Here is a 22398-nt window from a genome sequence, read left to right as displayed (position 1 = left end):
AGCTAAACAGGAAGGTCTCTCAACTTCCACATAGCAGTGAGAATGGGGTTATGTGTGAGTTTGTCGGTTACCATTAGCATGTCCAGCTTTCTAGCTTACTTACAGTAGAAGTGTTGCTCCAAAGACCAAAGGGTATGTCAGCTACCCAGTCTTGGATGCTAATGTAACACAATCTTGGCTAACGTTAGCACTCCTTTCCTGCTCTGCTAGATTTTATGGTGGTTGACACTCTAAAAAACCTAGCTAAACTCAATAGCTGCGATAGAGAGATAGCCTTCATCTTTTGTCTCATAAAGAAAAACATGGTAAATATACTTCTTGAAAATATGAAGAATAAAGCATGCAAGCTTATTTATTTGAATTGGCATGGATGCTAATGTAGCTTTAAATCCTACAGAAGGCATTTTCAACCAGCTAGCATTAGCCTAGTTGGTGAACTAGCGAGCTGAAGCTAATAAATTATGCTGTAACTGCTGTTCAGAAACAGTGAACAAAGCACTGAGGCAAAGGTCAGACTCATAAAGCAGATGTCAGCAAACAGGAAGTGAGGTAACAACTGACCTTATTTGTGATGGCTGACCCACAGGAAGTGCTTTGTCTTCGTAGAAGCGCCTCATAGCGAACCTGTCCAACGCCTGGTCGGCACTGCATGTCACAAAATTTGAAAGGCATTGTTATCATTTGTCATGTTGGAGTACATTTAGCAGTGTTTTTAATGCCTGTATTTTGGAGGACCAATTCTTTTCCAAGTTTGAGATTTAGAAACCCCCCTGGCCTTCATCACTTACAAAGCAGCTTTAAGTCCTCCTGGCTCCTCCCCAGCTATTAACATCTGGTTGCATTAAAGAATGATGACATTTTTGGAGTGCTTCTTCATACAGAGCCAGAAAAATAAAGCTTGCCAGGATGGAGCGATTTGTCATAATAATCACATCGGTGTTTAATTTTGAAGGCTGCTCAAGTCCCAGACCTCGAGGCCTTACTGTAATTGATAAGTACTCCTGTCCTTACAAAACCTTGTGTATCTGCAGCTTAAATTCTTTGTTTGAACTCAGTACAGCCACTGAATTTCCTGAAGCTTTTGGATGTGTCTACTGATCATGACATTTTTGATACCTTGCAGATATGTTGCTGTAGTGCATGTACGCAGCCACCACCACCCCCGTTCGACCTCTGTTCCCCTGTGACACAGAAACACAGACAACAAGACTCAGTTACATGGTTATTTAAAGTTTCAAGATGTGTAGTTTATTGAAACAGTAATTAAAGACATTTGTATTAAGAAAGAAACAGGAAATAAAACCCTCAGATGTGATTTTGCTCAGCAAACTGCATGAAATAGATTTTTAAATCCTTATTCCAGAGTAAAGCAGGGAAAATATTTCTCTTTCTGCTGCTGTACAGCAGGCGCCTTTCTACTTAATGGTAACAAAGGCAACAGGAAGTCACTGCTCTTTTACAGATAAAACAAATAAGGTCAAATGTGATAATCAGTGAGATTTATAGGTGCCTGTCTGCTGATTTGATATCTTTCTTGAGAGCCAGGCTAGCTGTTCCCCTGTGTAAAAAGCTTTATGCTAAGCTAAGCTAACTGGCTAATGGCTACGACTCCATATTGAATGAGCATGTATGGTATCGATCTTCTCGTCTGAACCTCAGCAAGAAGGCGGATATGTTTATTTTGAACTATGTTGAAATATTTCTTTAAGAATATCATTTTAAACTTTGCACAAGAAGATTTTCTCTCTCACATTCTACATAATTGTGTTCAGGTCATCTCTTCATTACCTTGTTGTGAAGTACCACCACATTGCGCGGGTCTCCATTGAGCCACGTGTCGATGGCCTTGCACATGCTGCAGATCTTGTCCAGCGCCGGTGCATGGTGGTCTGGCCAGCCAAACTCCAGAACCTGAGGGGGATTACGAGGACCAAAAGAAGAATTGAAGAACCAGGTTAAAGGTAGATGTGGGTTCTTTTTGGTTTGATTCCTCTAAAAATTGAGGTGATTTGATTTCGATGTGTTTATGTGTCTGAAATCGAATGACAGCTGTTTGTACCTTGTGGTTTAACTTTGTTAAGTCACTCTTCCACTCGCTCAGGTTTAGCATCTGTAATTAGAAAGACTTTGTGTAAAACACAGGACCCAATCTGTCCAGTGTTATCAGCAAAGGACAAAGTTGTAACAACAGGAAACACAAAATGTGATACGAGTTGTACAGGATGTCCTGGGTTCACTTGGGGATGATGTTTCTCACCAGATAGTTCTCGCCATGTTTGGACCGCAGCATCGTCGCCACCTCCTTGAGGTGTTGGATGTAGCTGCGTTCCTCGGCGCCGGCGGGGAAGCAGACAGAGATGATCCTCTCTGTGATGTAGACCAGGTCCACCTCATAGCTCTCCTCCATGGCAGGGACCACACTCTGACTCCTGGAGAGGGTAGGGGGAGCAAGAGGAGGTTATCGGGTGCTTTTGTGTCCCAATGGGTCGATAGTTTCATGGTCAAACTGAAGAAAATTTAGGTATCAAGCTTTGTTGGCGAACATCTGCCTGGCCTTCCTTGAAATTCAAAACAAAGGCCCTGATTGGAAAGGCTATTGTATATCACTAAAATAAATGCTATACTCGCATTTACAGTAAAGACTTAATTCTTTCTATATAGGGATCATTTCTGATTTTCATTCTGCCCTCGTAAATGTGCATACCATCAGCGCTCAATCAGTCAGACAAGAGATTGACTTCCTGTGACTGTCCATTACATAAACTCAGATCAGACCAAAGATTGTTCCAATAACAAAGTGTACTTTTGTGAAAGGGATGGCCAGCACTGGTGAAATCAATTCAAAGCTGAATCAACACATTTAAACTTCTTGGATTACAAATGTACGTGCTTGGTTTATTGCTTTAGAGGACAACATTTGACTGAGGAGTTTAGGCAGCGTTTCCACCAAAAGTATCCAGGACTTTAAGTCCCAGGGGCTACTTCTCAAAGGTTCCTCCAACTCATTATTGTTTGTGTTTCTACCAAGGTCTGAAGACCCGCGAAGATCAAGCAAATTATTCAGCTGACGTGTAGAGAGGCTTCTGAATGCTGCAAGTTTTCAACAAATATAAATGTTTGGCACTGGAAGTCCCTGTACTTTCAGAAAGTTCTACCTCTAGCAGGGACCTTTTGGTGGATAAATAGTATCTGGTACCTCATTTAGACTCTGGTTCCTGCTAATAACCCCTAAAAGTGCCAAGACCACTGAGAGCAGTTCCTGCAGTGGAAACCCAGCTGAGAATGTAGGATGTGCTAAGCGCCACTGATAATATAGTTGTTTAAATGGCGTTCAAACAGGCCAAACAAACCTAACTTTTATACCACATGTATCCCTCTAGATGTAGCACAGTCATCCAACCATTACTCGACAAAAACGTCAGGATAACAAGGTTTGTTCACTCCAAACTGCCTTCCAATATCCAGCCATTATCATGTAATGAATCTCTTTTTTTACAGCTGCTGTGAGAACATTTCTAGAACTCCACGATCTCTCTCGGGGACTAACGACGAGGGTTCATCGCAAACATCCACTTGATCAAATGTAAACTCACTGCAGCTCACTCTTAAGTTTCTTGGAAAGGAAAAGATTTATAATCCTCGGTTGACTGTTGGCGTGACCTCTGCTGGTGTTATGCAATCTTTTTTTTAAGTTTGCCAAATAGCGATCAGGTTCACTGGCCAGTGAGTCTATAGTAAAGCCCAGCATGAGAAAGCTTGAAGAATAACAGACAACAGAGAGGTGGAATGATGATTTACATTCCTTTGAAAAAATGATGTTCACCATTAGACAATTAAATTGGGGATTTAAGGGATTTGTGCTTGAATTTATATCGTTTTTTGAGCAAACAATTGTTTTTCAATCCTAGGAGTCATGCTGATTTGCCTTTTAGAAGAAAACTCATCAAATATTATGTTGTAGAATCAAAGGAAGACAAGAAACAAAGAAGATTCTGATTTATTCCATATATCGTAGCAGTCCTAGTGCGCTTTTTCGCTGATGATACTTGTGTGTATATTTGTGTTTGTGCACAGAATTTAACACAAAAAACAACGCTGTCTTACCTCGACTGCTTTCGCCTTATCTCCACACTCTTGCAGGACCTTGTAGATCCCTAGAGAGCACACAAACACACACACACACACACACACACAGAGGGAGGGAGGGGAGAAAATGATTTATAAGCAAAAAGTCCATCTGGTAATGGGGATGTTGTTATTGAATTACAGTCTGACACAACAGGGCACAGTTGGATCACAGAAGCAAAACTGAAAGTGTTTTGGAGAGAAGAAAGAGAGGGGAAAAAGAAGAGGAGGAGGAACAGTTAGAAGAAGTGTAGTAGGAGGAGATAAGGAGTAAGAGAGGAAGCAAAAGAAGAAAAAGACAACTGAGAAGAAGAAAGAAAGTCAGAAGGTTATGAAGGGAATTAAAAGTAGAAAAAGACAGAAGAAGAGAAGAGAAAAAAGAAATTGTTTCGGGATTAGTAGAAAGGGCAAAGAGAGCATAAAAACCAGCTAAAAAGAGCTGCAGAAGAAATGAGTATAAAAGAGGGAGGAGAGGAACAAGGAAAGGAAATGAAGCAGAATAATATCAGGTAAAAGATGAATAAAAGATACAAGGAAAAAAGAGAAGCAAAAGTTGGAGAGGAAGAAGTAAATAATGAAAGGATGATGAAAAGATGAAGGTCAGGAAGACAAAAAGAAAAGAAGAAATGTAGAAAAAGACAAGACTAAGATGTTAAAAGGAAAAGAGGATGAGAGGAGGAAGAGGGGAAGAAGAAGGAGCGAACCATCCTGACTCAGGTTCTGTCAGGACTTCAGCGAATGCTTTAATTATCCCTTCCTGTTTGTAGTTATTTATTGAGGAAAGATTGGACGTCAGGCTCTTTTATTTGACGGGATAGCACTGAGAAAATGTCACTAAATATGCTGTTCTGTCGAGGAAACTCTGCATAATAGATGCTGGAGTTGGCTCTTCCTCTTAGTGTTTGTCGGCCCAGGGGAGAACTTTATGTCTCTACGAGTCAGCTGCCATCAAAACGATTAAGTCGTCCAAAAATATACAACTACATCTGACAGCTCCATCTTCACAGGCACCCTCTGTTTTTCCCCACAAAAATTGTCAGAAGGGTCTCTAATCATGGCACGGGGTTAAACACACAGCCCAAAGCTCTCGGTATTCCTGCAGATGAAGCTAATCCCACCCCTCGAGAGCCAAAAATGGGAAGCATAATTCTGTGTGATTTGACAGGAAGCAGATGCTAGGCGGACGGCGGACGCTGGTGTTTGCTAAATGAAACAGCCTGTTCGCATGGGGCTTCGGGGGTGTTACGCCGCTACGTTTCACATCACAGGAACAATCTGTTGTCTTGTAGCAACATGGGTGCTCGAACGCCTCGTGAAAGTCAATGCAGCATGCAAAGTGGGGTGGACTATTTCGCCATTTAAATGCACGAGAACATTAGCTTTCATAGCTTAGGGCTGATACTCACTGTCAAAAAATACCATAATAAAAACAGACTATAAACACATTATCTTTGCTCTGCCATAAAACGATTCAAAACACATCCACGTGCCACAAATGACATGTTCCTTTAAGACAATACATGCAGATTATTCCACCGCTGCAAATAGTCCCTGATAAATATGCTGCTTATTCCTGTTCTAGTAACATTTGCATCAAACTACAGTGCCCAGCTATTAGGGAAAATTAGTGACTTGGTTTGTGACTATATTTTCATCTTTCAAATCACTAGCTTGGTACAACCTTCTTGGTAGTTCGTAGTATGGAAAGGTTTCCATTTCTACCATCGTACCGCAAGAAATGATCCAGCCATTTGTGCCAAGGTTGGGAAAACAGGAAGTATCAAGATATAATCAAATGCTGGGTTTGTTTTGGTCAATTCATGGAATTGGAATTGCTTAAAACCGTGTTTTAAGCAGGAAAATTTCTGCAATAATGACAAAAAATTACATCTAAAGAAAGAAAACACTGCAGCATTTTGGACTTCCTGTGTGGGAGTGGCCTACCTTGCTGGGCAGGTACCCAGTGCTCCACCTCCAGGATGAACGCAGGTGAGCAAAACGCTCCCGAATGCAGCTGCTCAGAGGCATGGCTACGTCTGGAACCACTTCTCTATGTTTGACTATTTCGATTAAAAATCAAAAACTATTACTGGGTTAAAATGTCCAACCAAAATTTGGCTTTGCATGTCCAACATATAATCGACAAATCCATACAAAAACAAAGCAGGTTCAGTTCCACATAATTTCAATTTGTGCCAAACTTCATCCGCAATTATGTAATATTTGATGGTGCATTCTTCCTTCTCTTCCCGTCTCAATGATCTTCTCCCTACATTCTCCTGCTTTCTCTCATCCTCTCCCTCATGCCCACTTTGTGTTCTCTGGAACAACTCCTCCCACAGTCTCATTATCTCTCATTATCACCGGCTCTCCCCCCTCTGCTGCTTCTCCTGTCTTTACTCCCTTTTTTTTTTCCAGGCCATATGTTTGTGTACGGTATGGTTCCTGTGAGGACACAGACTGTGTTTATGCGGCTGCATGTGTGTGACTTAAATTAAACTTGAGAATCTACCTACAAAAGCACAAAAATGCTCAAAGAACATGTATTTTCTCCGAAAGCTTTGCGCAGTTGTAAAATTTTACAACACGTATGTCTCCATTAACTCTTTATCCTTTTATCCCCATAAAACAGGCCCCACACTGATTCAATTATGGACACGGTGGGGTTCCTGGACTCAAAACCACCATGGAAGTATCCTATATGGACTAACCAAATAAACATTCCACTGGCACCTACCCCCTGTGTCTCTATACCACACACAGACCCACATATATGGTAAACCCATATGTAGATGATACTTAGATATACGTATCTAAACAGAAAACGGGATTCTATAAATAAAACATTTAGAAATATAAATCCTTTGAAATCCAGCCAGAAGATATGGAATTTAACCAATAAAAACAAGGAAAATGTACCTTAATCTTGGAATAAAAGCACCCTAATGTGATGGGTAACACAAGGACTGCTCTGAGAAGACGAAACACTACTGCAGAGATAATTTTGGTCATAATTCATCATAATCATCAGCAATAACCGCTGCTAAGGATGCTACTGGGCTATGTTTGCGCCTTAAGACCAATAAGTCATTGTCAAATTGTTTGTGACATCTTTCTATAATTACAGTAAAAAAACAAGACAATGGTCAAGAGAATTAGTAGCCTCAGTGTTGGTATTTTTAGAGCATTTCTCATTATTACGCCCACCTTTCCCATAAATCCTGTCACTAGCTGTTGCAAAAGATGATGTTGACACATTCATCAACCATTAAACTACTGTTTTGCTGTTTGTGCACATCACTGAAGAGGACAAAGAAAGTCTTAAACCTTTTACTGCACCCACTTCCTGTTGATTTAAATATAAAAATGTAATACGGTATTTATTTATACTTTAAAGACAGACTCATTGTGCGCCATAAAAGTTTGTAGCTTGTGTTGTTTTGATTGATATCAGCTAGCTAGTGGTTCGCTTGTGTTTACAGCTGCTATTGGCATCCAAATCTTAAAGATATAAAACAAATCAAAACATTCATAGACTCCTCAAAGCTCTCATAATCCACTTCTTCACTGTTTATCTGTAACACAAGTATGCTTCAAACAATCCTATCAGTGCCAAAATATGCTAACTTATGGCTAAACACACAACGCCTTGTGTTAGCTTGATTGAATGTCTGCTTACAATGGTTGCTAACAACAAATGCTTCAAGCTATCTTAAGTATGCTAGTGACAAATTAAAGTCGAGTATTGTGGACATGTTTGAAAAATTATAGCATATAAATGGACGGAAGAAACATTACAAACAAGCTAGTTAGCATGCTTATGCTATTTGGCGCCAACTTTTCAATGAAACAGGCAGTGTGTGGTGCTTAAAACAGGTGTTATCTGGAGCGTTTCTTCTGGCGTGTACACTGGTTGCTAACAACAAATGCTTAAAGATATCTTAAGAATGCTAGTGACAAATTAAAGTCGAGTATTATGGACATGTTTGATAAATTATAGCACATGAAAGGACATAAGAAACACTAGAAATAAGCTAGTTAGCATGCCAATGCTATTTGGAGCCACATTTTTAATAAAGCAGGCAGTGTGTGGTGTTTAAAACAGGTGTTGTCTGGAGTGTTCCTTCAATATGTTACATAACATTGCATTTAATTAAAAATATTCAGGTATCTGCTTGTCGGACTCTGTTCTGCGTCCCTTTTCCTCTGTGAAAACACAGACTGTGAATAAATCTCCCTACAGGCTGGTGTACACAGACCGATCTGTGTTTATAATCTCTCTCTGAGTCACCGTCGAACTTCTGCTGCCGATCTAAACAATCAGGCCACGTCTGACGCAAACACTGACTCATTACTGACTTAGAAAAGAGATAAAAGTAAGAAAAGGGGATGTGAGACACCAGTGCTGCTTTAATCTATTGAACAAATGTTGTTTCTGGTTTCATGAAAAGGAAAATAAAGCCCCTTATATTCTAAATATCTTACAAACAAGCGAACAGATTTTTGCCTCTATGACTGCTGGCTTGAATAAACTGTTTTCTTTTACATTAGAAGCGTTTCTCTCCTCTCTTATTTTCCTGGAATCTCGCCTTCTTTGCAACCCGCTGCCCGTGCCCACACCCTTCATGGTTTTAGCAATGTCAAGCTAAACATGCATTCCTAGTCTCGGTCCGGGCCTTGGCAGAGATTTCTGGCACAGATGAGACGCAATCTGCAGCAAAGTGGCGGCAACAGATGTCACGGCAGATTTTTTACATTTTGAAAGGTATGTACCAAATATTTCTTTACATTGGCACAGCACAGAGGGTTAAATCAGTTACCTCATGCCGTCTGGTTGTATTGAGTCTGGGGTGTGCGACTGATAATCAAAAAACTGATTCCCAACCCAACTCAATTATTAGACACACATAATAAACTCATAAAAGTTAGTGCATTAATTTTAAGTTATGTAATGCCTGTGTCACAACAAGAAGTTAAACCCACAGAGCAACAACAAGAGCGCTCATGGGCTGGCTGTGTTGTATTGCATGATGCTGCCACCTTCTGCAGAGTGCAGGAACAGGTGGTGGGATTTGCTTAACAACCTACATTAAAATTAGTGATAATCAATGTATCATTAAATGATTGTCTTTAAAACCAGTGTTACACCCCAGACTCCAAAAAGAGTACCAAAAAGAACAGGCCAAGCTCTTCCACACTGAACCCTTTCTAAATACACCAAGCTTTACAAGTCTTAATATTTCTCTACATTGTGACTACAGATTCCCAAACCATGACAAAAACTGTACACCAAATGCTCACAAATGTATGAGCTAAAGGAAGTCGACATACATTTGGCCATTTAGTGTACAAAGTATTGTTATCCCAGCTCTCTGCTGCATAACAATACCCGCATCAATGAATGAATTTTAAAGCATGTCTCCTTGTCTTTAACGCTAGTAAAGAAGAGGTGTTACTTACCGGGGTATCTACATGCTTTAATGGCAGCTGAGGAGTGGGAGGCTGGAGAGAGAAGTGAGAAAGAGTCAGAGGGTTAGTCATTGTTTCTTTCACGCCGGGGAAGAAACAACATGGTGAGAGAAAGGATGATAAAGAGACAGAAAGACAGAGAAGATGGAGAGATCATGTAGAGTCTAGCCATTTTCCTGGACTTGACCAGGACCATTATGGTTCTCAGATACTCCTTCAGGTATAGACAGGAGGTAATAAAAGGAAATGTATCAGTTGGAAGTTATGAAAAGATGATTTCAAGCGCGATTTTGAGTGTAAAGGCTCTTTGGCTTGAAAAGTGTGACTCAAGGCCGGATGGAGGTCGCAAATTAAAAACTCTCCCCCTCAACCATTTTTTTGCAGTTATAGAAAAAGTGTTTTTATGAATTTCTGGAAGAAATGGTGAAAATTGATGTTAGTTTTGGTGGTTATGAAAAGAAAAATGCAAGGTGACGATGGCTGAATTTCACAGGACAGGACAGAGTGTTGTGCATCATTGTGTGTCTCATTGTGTCGTCTCATTACTTTAATATTTGTGTTTGTTTATAAATTTACACTTAGAATTTTGCTCCTTATAACTTGGAACTAGACTTCCCTATAAATACTCAAAGTCACAATCAAAGTGTTACACTGGAAAATATTTAAATTAAATAGTGCAATAATACGTAGACGGATTGATGGACTAAATCATGTCCATATATATAGGGGGGGTTCTATATTCTATGAGAGAGTATTAGGGCCACATTCAAGAAAATAAAGAGAGATGTCGTAATTTTACGAAGAAAAAAGTAATAATGTTGTGATAATAAAGTCATTATTTTCGTAATAGTCGTAATATGACTAGAATAAAGTTGTAATATTACAAGAATAAACATAATTTTATGATAATAAAGTCGTAAATTTACGATAATAAAGTCGTAATGTTCTTTTAATATTAGGACTTTATTCTTGTAATATTTTAACTTTCTTCTCTTAATATTACGACTTTCTTCTCTTATGACTTTCTTCTCTTAATATTACGACTTTCTTCTCTTTCTTCTCTTAATATTACGACTTTCTTTTCTTACGAACTTCTTCTCTTAATATTACGACTTTCTTCTCTTACGACTTTCTTCTCTTAATATTACGACTTTCTTCTGTTATGACTTTCTTCTCGAAATATTACAACTTTCTCCTCTTACTACTTTATTCTCGTAATATTCCGACATTATTCTTGAAATATTAGATTTTTTTTTCATGAACATGGCCCTAGTACTCTGTACTATTATAATTTCAACACAGCAGGTTTTGGATAATTATTTTAGCCCAAACCATGATCTTTTCAAAACCTACTTTTTGTGCTGAAACCTTCCTACAACTGCAAACTTTCTTTTTTTGTTGTGTGAAAAGGTCAAAGTTTGGGCAGGTTTCTGCACTAAAACTGCTTGGTGAGGCTTCGGAAAACAATAATACCAACAATAATAATATCAATGTGGTATTTTGGATTCTCATTGGACACAGTGGTCACCTGGTCCTGCCAAAGCCACACTATTACTTTCTACAAAAACCACGAGCATCAAGATGAAATACTGTTTAATAAAGTGATTCCGCATTTCACAGCACTTTAGGCCAGAATATCAATATGTAAAAATGTGAAAATAAAACACTAATCTGGTCAATAAGTGCCAGGTAGATGGAGAAACAGTATGTGATGTGTTGAAGGAAGAGACACACACACACACACACACACACACACACAGCTTGACACTGATCCATGTGCTGAGGAAAATCCCTTAACTGAGTTAAGCACAGCGTCTGCTGCTGATGTGAGCTCTATAAACAAAAGCGGGGACTGTTTAACAAGCTGCTGCAGTCATTTAAAAAGGCCGGCGTCCAAAGTAAATAAGTGAAAAGTAGTTACTGCAGCTCGGAATGTTCCTAATTTGGTCATATCACTGGAGCTTAATCTTAATATAAATCTGACTGCGGCAGTTTTTATTTGACTTTACAGGAAAAAATGACTAGAACTCCGAATCAAAATCCTTTTCATGCTGCTTTTCTAATCATGTCCTACTATTTGCTGAGCATGCATTCTTTATGAACGGGGATGAAAAACTCCCATTCAAGCTCATTAAAGTGAAAGTAACTCCAGCTTCAGTGTTGCAGTGCATAAATCACTTTTTGTCTTGTAGAGGGGGAACCTCCAGAGGGAAGGAAGATAATCACTTGGATTTAGGTTTCGTATCGGCCCTCTTTTTCTCAGTGTAGCATTTATATGGCATCCTTAACAACTCAGGCCACGTTTGTGATTGAAAAACACTCTCAAAACCTTTTTTTTAGTGTCCAAACTGTACGCTACAACCCGAGAGAACAAATTTAGATATGCCTGGGTTATTTCCCGGCCTGTTAAAGTCTAAAAAGTCCAAAAAAAGTCAAAAAATTGGTCTAAAATGTAAAAAATATATTGGAAAAGTGTAAAAAAAAATGTAATACAAAACAATAATAATAAATCTGATTTTATACATTATATCTTTTTTATAGAAGTGATCAAAAAGTTTTTTAAAAAATTGCAATCGTTCAAAAAAAAATATTAAAGCTACCCTGTGGAGTGGTTATTTCACGACTGGACCCAGTTTTGTTGGTCCCTACGAATGTGCACACACTCCTGCAAATGGTTTCATAATTTTACACTGATCTATAGGCAGCGATAACACGCCAAGAAACTACAAAAATGGCCACTGAAAGGCAGGGAAGAAGAAGAGTAGAAAGAACTGCTTTTATGCGGAAGGAAGCTTTAAAGATGTTAGTTAGACCTCGAGAATATACAAAAATTAATGTAAACAGAAACTTTGCTGACAAAAAACCCCCTCAACATAGCGCCTTTAAGTCCTAGCATGAACCTTTTCTTTGCTATGTTTCAAGTTGAACAAGTTTTAAGTTAAGCCAATCAAAATCAGTTTGGTTGACTTATTTATTCCTGCTACAAAGTCGTATATCTTTTTATTCTGTTTGATCCAAACCTGTGCTATAAATATAATGTTATGTAATAGTTGAAAGTTAAGTATGAAGCTAAATGGGCGTATGTGGGAGCTGCCAGGAAGTCAGTCACAAGGTTGAATTTTTTACCTTTTTATAGCCTTAAAAGAAACAGCTGCCCCATGACTCATCATCCTCATCACCGTCACTGCCGACCGCATCACCCTCAAATTCTTATCACCTTTAAAGCTTAAAACAGGACGGACAGCGTGTCTTGTTTGAGCTGTTCATACAGGATATTCCTTTGAGTAAGGGGAGGAAGCTCTTATCGTTATAGCCTCTGACCTTTGACCTCCAGCAGCAACCTCACAGGGGGTTCAATCTGTGTGGTTCTGCCACAATTACAGGAAGTGTCATTGCATTATGAGGGGGGGTTTCTAGAGGGCATAGAGATCTTTAAAAGGTGTTTGTGGACAAACACTAAAATGTGAAACTCACCGGCTCATGGCTGGTCGTCGTTTGACATGATGTGGTGACCTGTAAGTAGAGAAACAGAGAAATTGTAAGCAAGGAAAAGCGTGAAAAAGGCATCAAGTAAAAGCAGTAACACGAGCTAAGGATAACCAAAGAGCATGTTGTCCTCTCTGAGGAACTTTAGGACTGTGTTTTAAAACCACTGCTGTTAGAAGTGCGTTTATTTCTGTACAAACAGGCAGGCAGAGACATCTCGGCATGTTTCCTCCTGAATGCCTGAGTATTCCCCAAATCGACCTCAACAGAACAGAAATAACCACTGCGTCAACAAAAAGGCCATTTTAGCTGTTGCTCTGTGTGGGAGACATGTCGGCCGTGTTCAAGGCAGCATCACACAGAGTGCTTCCTGTAATTCAACGCTATGACTGTATCATCTGTTTTACATGATGCTGAGAGACAAATGAATCAAGCAAAGCAATTCCACTTATATTCAATAACAAGGACGCATTTGCACTCATTATTCCCTTGAACAGGAGGGCCTTGAACGCACCTTGGACTAAACGACACATGTGCCATGACTTATCAAATGGTGACTCTGTTAGATTAAGGTGGCTGCACACTGCCCGGACGATGCCCATCTCACCATAACATTCTAAAGCTGGCAGTTGCTGGTGTCAGTCTTTAGAACGTTCCGGGCTCGTTGTCAAGGTAACGCACTCCCAGAATGTTGCGGTTTGTTGGGAAAAGGGGCACATTTCCACTGTATGCTTTTATTCTGTCGATTAGTCTGCCATACTTTATTCTTATTTAAATTTTAGGGTCTTGGCTGTACCTTTTGAACTTATCAGAAAAGCCAACTTCATCATTCACTCCAGTATTTTATGAGTAATAACTTGAAATTGGGATTTGTGGTAGTTTGCGTGGTTTTGGTTAAGATATATTGGGTTTTTGACTGGAACTAAAAATGACTATTTTCATCATTTAATGTGCGACAATGGTGAAAAAAATACAGTGAACATTCCCAGAGCTCTTATTTTGACTGACCAACAATACAAACTCCAAAAATATATATATATATTTATAAAAACTCCTTGAACTAAACTTTGAGAAAGTTGAACCATTCCATGTTTTGCATTTAATCATCAAAGAAAGTTGCATCAACCATTAATTTTCCGACTAATTGTTTAAGCTGTATTTGTTGGTTTTACTCCCAGCAACACACCTTGGGGCCAAGTGGAACTCCATTACCCACAATTCTGCAAGTAGCAATTCTTATTGACTCTCTCTTCTAGCACCGACTAATGATTGGAACGAGCAATTGTTCTTCTTATGCAGTAAACCTGCAGGTATAATAACATAAGTAACATAATTCCAACTGTTATACGTTGATTGGTGTGTGTAGTAAATATGAATAGGAAAGCTGCAGGAGTGTAGTATTAGATATACACTACCATCCACCTTTCCTTTGCAACACAGAGAAACTAAAAGCTTCATTGTCCTGTAAAAGAACACCAACAAATGCAGCTTGGTGGCACATCAGTACTATAAACTGCAGCGTGGAGAACCACTACCTGATGCCAGACCTCCCAGCAACAGTATCACTTGTCTCCTAATTATACTATCACCTCAAAATAAGAGCAGTATTGATTTCCTGATGCAATGCTACATGTAGCATCTTAAAATAGCAGTAAGGGCATCACTTTGCTAATAGTATCCCTGTCAGACTAGTGCGGCTCCTAATAGTCTGTGTCACACTCTGCACTGATTATGATGCATAAACATGCACTCTCTGCCAGGCCGGCTTCTATTTACTCGAGTGTGCATAAATAAACATGCATGCAGGAGTGCATGGATGCATACGTGTGCACAATTAAGAATGCGTGCAGCGACGTGATGTGTGCTGACGGATGTTTACGAGCGGCGAGATGAGTGCGCGCTATCAGCGTACAACAGAGGCAGGCAGGAAGGAAGCCGCCGTAATTAGTTTGCTCTGGGAAAACAAAAGACTCATTGACTTTGTAATGCTATCATCAAGCGTATCCGAATACAGTAGTGGGATAACATCGCCAGCAGAGCAGATCCCACCCAGCGCAGTGCTGATATGCAATGTGATGGCATCAGTCCACAAGTCGGTGCTGATTTGGTTGCACAGAAAACATGAAGAAGCTGACCATGTAAGGATTGTGCTAGATTCTGTGCTGCAGTACAAGCACCTTGATATGTTACCACGTAGTGGCTGGGGTTCGCTCAGCTCCTGGTGTGTATGCACACTGTAATATGATTTGCATCCTAAAATAGGGGGCCTTTCTATGTGGAGTTTGCATGTTCTCCACGTGTATGCTTGGATTCCCTCCGGGTACTTCCTCCAATAGTCCAAAGACATGCTCGTTAGGTTGATCGGTGACTCTAAATTGTCCATAGGTGTGCTTGAAAGGTCGTCTGTCTCTGTGTGTCAGCCCTGTGATTGACTGGCGATCAGTCCAGGGTGTACCCCGCCTCTCGCCCAATGACAGCTGGGATAGGCTCCAGCCTCCCTGCGACCCTGGGTTGATGGCCAAAAGCAGTTGGATCTTGCGTGCGTGTGAGAGAGGCCATTCAACACACACAACTTGGAGGTCATTGTTTGAACCTCTGGGTTAATAAAGTGAATGAGTTACGCTGTTGTTCCTGCAGGTCTTACAGGGAAGTGGATAAAGGAAGAGAAACTTGTTTTGTGCCCTCTTAAATCACATAAAAGAGACCTTAGCAAGGCAGCTAACACCGAACTCCTCAAGTGGACCTTTTCAGACACCAACAGAAGACAAACTTCAGCCAGGAATCAGAAGCGAGTCGGCTCATGCTCGTTCTTTACTGTTTCTACGCTACCTGGGGCCGCTGCTGACATTCATATATCAGTGTTGGCTGTTCCAGTGGCCCCGGGGGCCTCGTAGCAAGAGCATCTGCCTTTATTTACAGCTGACAGGAGCTGCTGTACTGTAGCGTACGCCTGCAAATGTCCTGATGATGACTCCCTCCAGTATTGATCGAAAGGTCAGAAGGATGTAGATGACTTGGCTACTGCTGGTTTACAGTCAAAGGAACCAGACTAGTGAGCAAGACATATCCCAGCCAAATGAATGCTGAAGGAACATGTTTGTGCATGTAAAAATAGTCCAGAGAAAATTGGACATGGTCATTGCTCGCAATTATTCTTAAATCAAAGATTTAGTGAGGGAGTCTTAAGAGCAGACAGCAAGGGCAGCCGACGGAGAGAAAATACAGACACTGACCTCACAATCACACATTCTTACATTCCTTCAAACACCAAGTCTCAGGATAACTTAAAAAGCCTCACCGCATCACCATGCAAACAGGCGAGAGAACAACTTCAACCATATTTGGTGGGTGAAGCTGGGAGCCAGACTTCTCCAGGCTTCACGTGGTTTTTAGCAGCTCAGACGGATGAAAGCAAAGGAATCTCTGAGGAACACGCTTCGGCACGAGGCCAGGCGGACACCTGAACTTCATCAGCCTGAAATTGTTTGTGCATCTGTGCCATCTCAATATCTGTAAAGTGATCCAGCTCAGTTTGGGATTGCTCAATAGTTTGGAAAAAACATAGAACCTAGTGTGTTTTGTTTGGTACTTTTCCACGCTTTATCTGTGCCTCTTCTGCACATGTATCATAGCAAGGAAGTACCTTGAAACGATGATGAATTTTCTGTCTAAATGACAGATATTGTCCAATGTCCCAATAACGAGAGTTAAATTCTGTCCAGATTCCACTTAAAAAACGTTTCTTTGACCTCTGAATGTGTCTCTCGCCAATCCCTTCCCAGCAAATCGACCAGCAGACCACAAAGAAAACTCTCCAACATCGAGCGAGAGTCAAAGTGGGTTTAGGCTTTTAAAACAAGGGAGCTTATAATCTCGTCGAGTCACGAGGGGCGTCTGAGAAGCCAATGAACTAGAACAAGGAGTCAAGCGAGCCACCGTGGGGGCCCCTGCGCAATCTCAACCCAGCCGAGAGGCCTCATCGGGGGGCAAACAGAGGTGAGCCCAGGCGGGACGTCGTTGAATTACCCGCAGCAAAGGTCAAATGTCTCAGGTGAGTCTCGACAGCGTCACGGAGCTTCCCTTCTCTTCCTTGATCTCCCTCCTTCACAATGAGAGCGTGGATCAGCGGGAGCTTTAATGATTTCAGCAAAAGTGCTGCTCAAGTACTCAAGTGGGTTTATATGGAAATGGAGAGTGCAGAATATCAAAGCACGACTCTGGAGCCCGGTCCACTGAGTTGAAACATTGTATAATGAGTAAACGCTCTGCAGTTCAAGCAGGATAGTGATGAACTAGTTTCCCTTCACTCTCACAGACTTCAAACAGGCTGGAACAAGCATCCTCTGATAAGCAAGGAAGAATAAGACCGGCTTGCTCAGCAACCTTTGCATTCTTCTGTTTGAACAATAAGGGCAGCCAATTAAAAAAGGTATGAAAACGTACATTTTTGCAGAAGATATTAACCTACGTTATATTGCACAAAGGATTAAAGATATCTTAGAAGCAGAAGTTGTTTGTTTCACTTGGGAAAGCTGCAGAGTTTCCTCAGGTTTCTGCCCTTTTACCCCTCAATAAGCCAGCAATAATCCCTCTGATCTTTGTCGATCAACTTGAGCCTAACCGATCGGAGAGAGCGTGTGTTTGCAACTGTGCATAAATCATCCCGTTGGCTCCAAAAAATGAGCCTGCCATTGGTCCAACCACACTCAAAATTCCTCAAGCACTCCTCCTGCCCACACAAGAGCCACTGCCGCGCTGATGGCAGTTTGCCTGAGAAAGTAAATTCTTCACTTTCCAAACGGGGGCCAAATAAGGACTGAAGCTCAAACAGCCCCTTTGGAGGGATTTATCTGTCGGCTGGGTTTCTGTTTTACTTGGAGAGCTAATAAATCCGCCGATGGCTGTGCTGGTTGGGAGCGTGTTCCTTTTCTGCTTTGACATTTTGACATAATGTCAAGTGTGTAACACGGCATGTTCGTCTGGGTGGCAGCGTGTCGCTGGCAAGACTGCCCTGGCAATGAGGAGTGATGCTGTCAATGGTTAAATCCGATGGAGAGCTTAAACCAAGTCGTAGTGAAATAATGGCACAATAAATGACTCATGCAGAATGTTGCCAAAGAAGAATGCTGTGTGGGAAAGTTCTACCGCTACAATGCTATCTATCATTTATAAGAGAGTAGATTCTTTCTTTCCTGATTTAATACCGTTTAGAACCGGGAATCCGCTCTTCAAACATGTTGTTTTGTCAAAGGTCGAAGCCATTAGCTGGATGTCTAAATATGGAACCAAACACTGTGAAACATGACTTTCAGTCTTGGCTCGTCCATGAAGGTCCAAATCCTGTTTCAAGGCCTTGTGCACCAAAACAGGATGCAAAGGGGATGTTGTATACACTTCAAATCTAAATAATTGTTTTTGCAAAGTAGAACACGCTGCCCAGCAGCTGTTTGCAATGGCGTCCATCAACACCCGGTAGCGTAACACAAACAAGGCCTTCCCGCAGCATCAAAACCAGCCTGTGACGGTTGAGCCATCGACATGTGGCCATGACTGGAGGCTTTCTTGGCGATGCGAAATCTACCAAGCAACATGAAGAATCCACATTCCAACTCTTTTGGATAACACAAGAACGGGATATACTCTTTCACATGAGAACAAAATCCCTAACACATGGTTAACACGCCATAAATAAGCATAACGATCGGCCGACAGGCACAAGCGTTCGCTACAAACCTAAATGGTTCAGACAAAATATACCACAACAGAAAGAAGGTCATTGGAAAGGTTCCTCACTTTGGGTTGCTTTCTTATTTCAACTCTTTCGATTGCCAGTGAGCTCCCATTTGAGTCCAACAAAGGCACTGACATTTCACCTCGATAAACCGACATGCCAATGTTGGGTTTGAGGCCCAGCGAGGCGTCATCAAGTGGATGCGCAACAGGCCAAAGACCATGGATCAATGAAGCAGCATCATGGTCAGGCCACAGTGAATGGTGAGCGAACTCTGGTTTGGCTGCTTCACCCCCTTGTATGGTTACAACTGCGAGCGACAAAATACCCCATTAAACAAGAAAATGATGAATATCAGATGTGCAATTGTGGCTTACATTGGACACAGGTTGGAAACCTCCAAATCTCAAAGCCTGCCGAAGAGTTTTATGCAAGAGGGGCATGACCGCATATCATCAATGTTCGGTCATTTAATCGGGGGTTCAGTCATGGGAGAGGGCTAACATTTGGCAACGGGTTTAAAACAGAAACTCACCTGATTTGCAAGATCTCGGGCTTCCACTCGTGGGAAACACAGCAGAATTAAGTGGAGTTTTGTAACACTTGAAAGGCCAGGCTTCTAAGAGAAGGAAGTGTTCATTATTACTGGATGGAACTGCCATTGGACGGTGCTGATTGGTCTGTTCCGGACAGCAATCAGTTCTCGTTTGATCAGCGGTGGCTACAGGAAGATTTTGACCACTAATAGCACAGGGAAGTGAGAATAAAGAAACAATGCCAAGCCAAAATCACGGGTATACAGTCAGAAAATTGCAATACAATATAGGCTTACAGGAGAGCAAGATATTCGAAAGGATTCTTGAATGTAATAAAGCCTTAATGTGTGCTTGTTTCTGCAATTTTCTTGCGAGACACATCTGAAGACTCCTTGCCAGCCTGTCACTTATTGACAGAAATAAGTTAGTGGGTAGGCTGAGCTTCTACTAATTCAGCCTTGGCCTCTTGTGTGGTTGCATGTGAAATGCCATCCTCCCTGGTCACTACTGCTTTTATAACGCTTCCCGGCACATAGTTTGGAGCTGACACAGCTGGAGGAGTGTCAAAGTGTACCAACCATACTTTCTGTTTCTCATCTCACGAAGCCTACCGGCACAATATCTTAAAACTCAATCTGAAAGACAAAAGTGAAAACAAGCTTCACATCTGCTCAAAAATGCGAGAGGAGTCGCTGTTTTGTAATCAGTGTTCAAAGTTATCTACTTTGAACCTTTCAAGGTGCTTTTCTGCGATTTACGGTACTTTTTTCTCAACATTTTCTCTAACCGTTGCCGAGGGTTCTTTCCTCTGATGTGTCAAAAGATGAACTGCCCTGAGGGACGCTGGGTATGTTATTAAGGCATGGGAGAGACAGACGGAAGAGACAAATAGTTCAAGAGGGATAGATCTTCTGGGAAGGCAGACGCTCTTTAAACATCTTCTTGTTATGAGACACGAGGGAGGCATGAGTTAGGGCTCTTTTGGCGGTTTAAGAGTGTTTCTGGGCAAGGTGGAGAAAGTGGTCGAGAAGATTCTCTTGAGAGTTTTGGACCCAATTTGAAAAGTGCGATGCCAAGGCGAGAGCATCAGGTTCAAGGTTATGCAATGTCTTGAAGGAAATTGAAAGAAAAATGCGTCTATGTCCTCAAAAAAGTGACTCTGGCAGGGTAATAAAACGGCATTCCTTTGGGTTGTTTTGACTCTTTAGCGGGAGACGGGACATACAAGCCTCACGACCTCTTGACCGCTCATGTTTAACTGCCACCCTTGTGTTAGCTCAAGGTCAAAGGTGAGTGATTGCCCTCATCAGTTTGCATCCTCTCTCAAAGGTGTCAGAAAGAAAAAGTGTGAGAACAAGCGAAGGGAAGGCGAAGGCGCAGTAAGGAAGAAAAAGACATTTCCTGCAAACATTCAACTCGACCAGCTGCTCTACTTTATGTCTCGCAATGCCAAAGCAGGAGCAGGTTACGCTGAAGGGGGAAACACGTGGTCGCCTGCTGTGTTGACCAGTTGGTCCCGGTCTCCCTGTGACTCGGCTGCCACAAATCACTACACGTCGGGTCATGAAAGGCCTGGAACAGCAACACAAATGAACTCTGTCTGTCCTTTCCCCGTGGGAGCAACTTTCCCATGAGTGTGTGGCAGACTAGCCTACATCCGAAACATGCAGAGTTGAGCATTTTCAGCTGACATGACATCCCATGAAAAAAATCCCTTTTTGCTTTCTTGCAACAGCAGCATTTTTTATGCACTACAACGCTCAAAGCTCGGCTTGACGTCCCCTTTCTTACGACTGATTTTAAGCCATGAAGGAATGCGAAGAACTCATTCAACACACCAACAATCCAAACCACACATGGAATTTTGTGCAAAAATACATCTCTATGCATCTGACAAGCCACTCCTCAATGTCTTACCTGCGCACCACTGCCACTTTTTTCTCACGCTCTCTCTTCTCTCCCCCTCTGCCTTGTTTCTACCTCTGCATTCTCACTTCCTTCAGACCCCCCTCCAGGAGAGAAAGGGAGCAAGAGAGGGAGTACCAAATACAGACACTTTCCTCCTCCTCCTCCTTAGCCGGCCCTCTCGCTCAAAACAACAGCAGTAATCCCAAACGCGTGCCAGAGAGCTACTGAACTCGATTCTGTGTATATGCGTGCGCTCATGTGGATGTCTGTGTAGCCTCTGGACTGGACCAGGATACAGTCTTTATACTGCTGGCTTTGGTTCCTCCCGTCAACTGCCAAGAAATTTTGAAACACGCTATATAAGGCCAAGAAAGTGGCTTGGGGCTCCTTATGATTCCGGTACCCAAAACGAGAGAGCAAAAAGCCGTCCGGGGGCAGACAGTAACTGTATCCCTCTGTATCCCTCCCTCTGCTAACCCGCTCTGTCTGTCTATTTCTCTCTCTCTCTTCTCCCTCCTTCTCCTCACAGCCCTCACTGTAGCTGTTGACACATGCTTGACAGGGGGAGTGAGAGGGAGAATAGGAAGGAGTTTTTTCTCTCTCCATGTTTCTCCACTGCAGAAAATCTCTCTCAAATGTTCTAAATGTTGTCATACTAGTAATTTGTAATATTTGTAACATTACTGCTTGAATTTTGGAACATAAAAAATGTGGATATTATTTTTTTTAGCTCAATACACCCTGTTTTTGTTTCAGAGCAGGGGCGGACTCAGGTCGTCTAAGGACCGGGGGCAAAAAAAGGGCACCAGCTGCATGTGGGGCACCAGTGTGCAGAGAAAGTCGTGATACATCTGAGGATTGACACAAAAAGGGGAGAGGACCCAGGTGCAGACAATGCATGGATGATTTATTCAAACACACACAAAAAAAACAGACAAAAACAAATGCTTACGGGTCAAAGTCCAGGTAAGAAATCCAACAAAATGAGGTATGATCAATCCCACAAGAAACTAATCCACAAAGAGAACGAAAGACAAACAACAAACTGACACTGAGACAGGGGAAGTAAACTTGGGAGGGGAGGCTAATCAGACAAGAGCGACGATAGCCACGTCCCAAAGCATCCTTGATACAATGGGCGGG

The 22398-nt window shown here is 41.6% G+C and overlaps 1 protein-coding gene across 1 annotated transcript in view; it reads right to left on the bottom strand.

Moving 5' to 3' along the window:
- Window positions 1–21705, bottom strand: part of tns1a (tensin 1a) — a 54310-nt gene extending 32605 nt beyond the window's left edge. The window contains exons 1-10 of the mRNA XM_069675674.1: window positions 21504–21705; window positions 21226–21227; window positions 13069–13107; window positions 9586–9627; window positions 4105–4154; window positions 2258–2429; window positions 2060–2110; window positions 1789–1911; window positions 1117–1181; window positions 562–645 (exon numbers count right to left, since the gene is read on the bottom strand). Of these exons, the coding sequence (XP_069531775.1) occupies window positions 562–645; window positions 1117–1181; window positions 1789–1911; window positions 2060–2110; window positions 2258–2429; window positions 4105–4154; window positions 9586–9627; window positions 13069–13107; window positions 21226–21227; window positions 21504–21513 (638 nt within the window). The 5' untranslated portion in view covers window positions 21514–21705. The remainder of the gene's footprint in view (window positions 1–561; window positions 646–1116; window positions 1182–1788; window positions 1912–2059; window positions 2111–2257; window positions 2430–4104; window positions 4155–9585; window positions 9628–13068; window positions 13108–21225; window positions 21228–21503) is intronic.
- Window positions 21706–22398: the final 693 nt, after the last annotated feature.

This window comes from Semicossyphus pulcher, unplaced genomic scaffold (assembly GCF_022749685.1).
Source record: "Semicossyphus pulcher isolate SPU_LCO1_2020_fin unplaced genomic scaffold, fSemPul1.0.p SCAF_24, whole genome shotgun sequence".
Lineage (NCBI taxonomy): Eukaryota > Metazoa > Chordata > Actinopteri > Labriformes > Labridae > Semicossyphus > Semicossyphus pulcher.
Note: the sequence above shows the minus strand (reverse complement) of the source record. Positions and strands in the feature narration are given on the sequence as shown.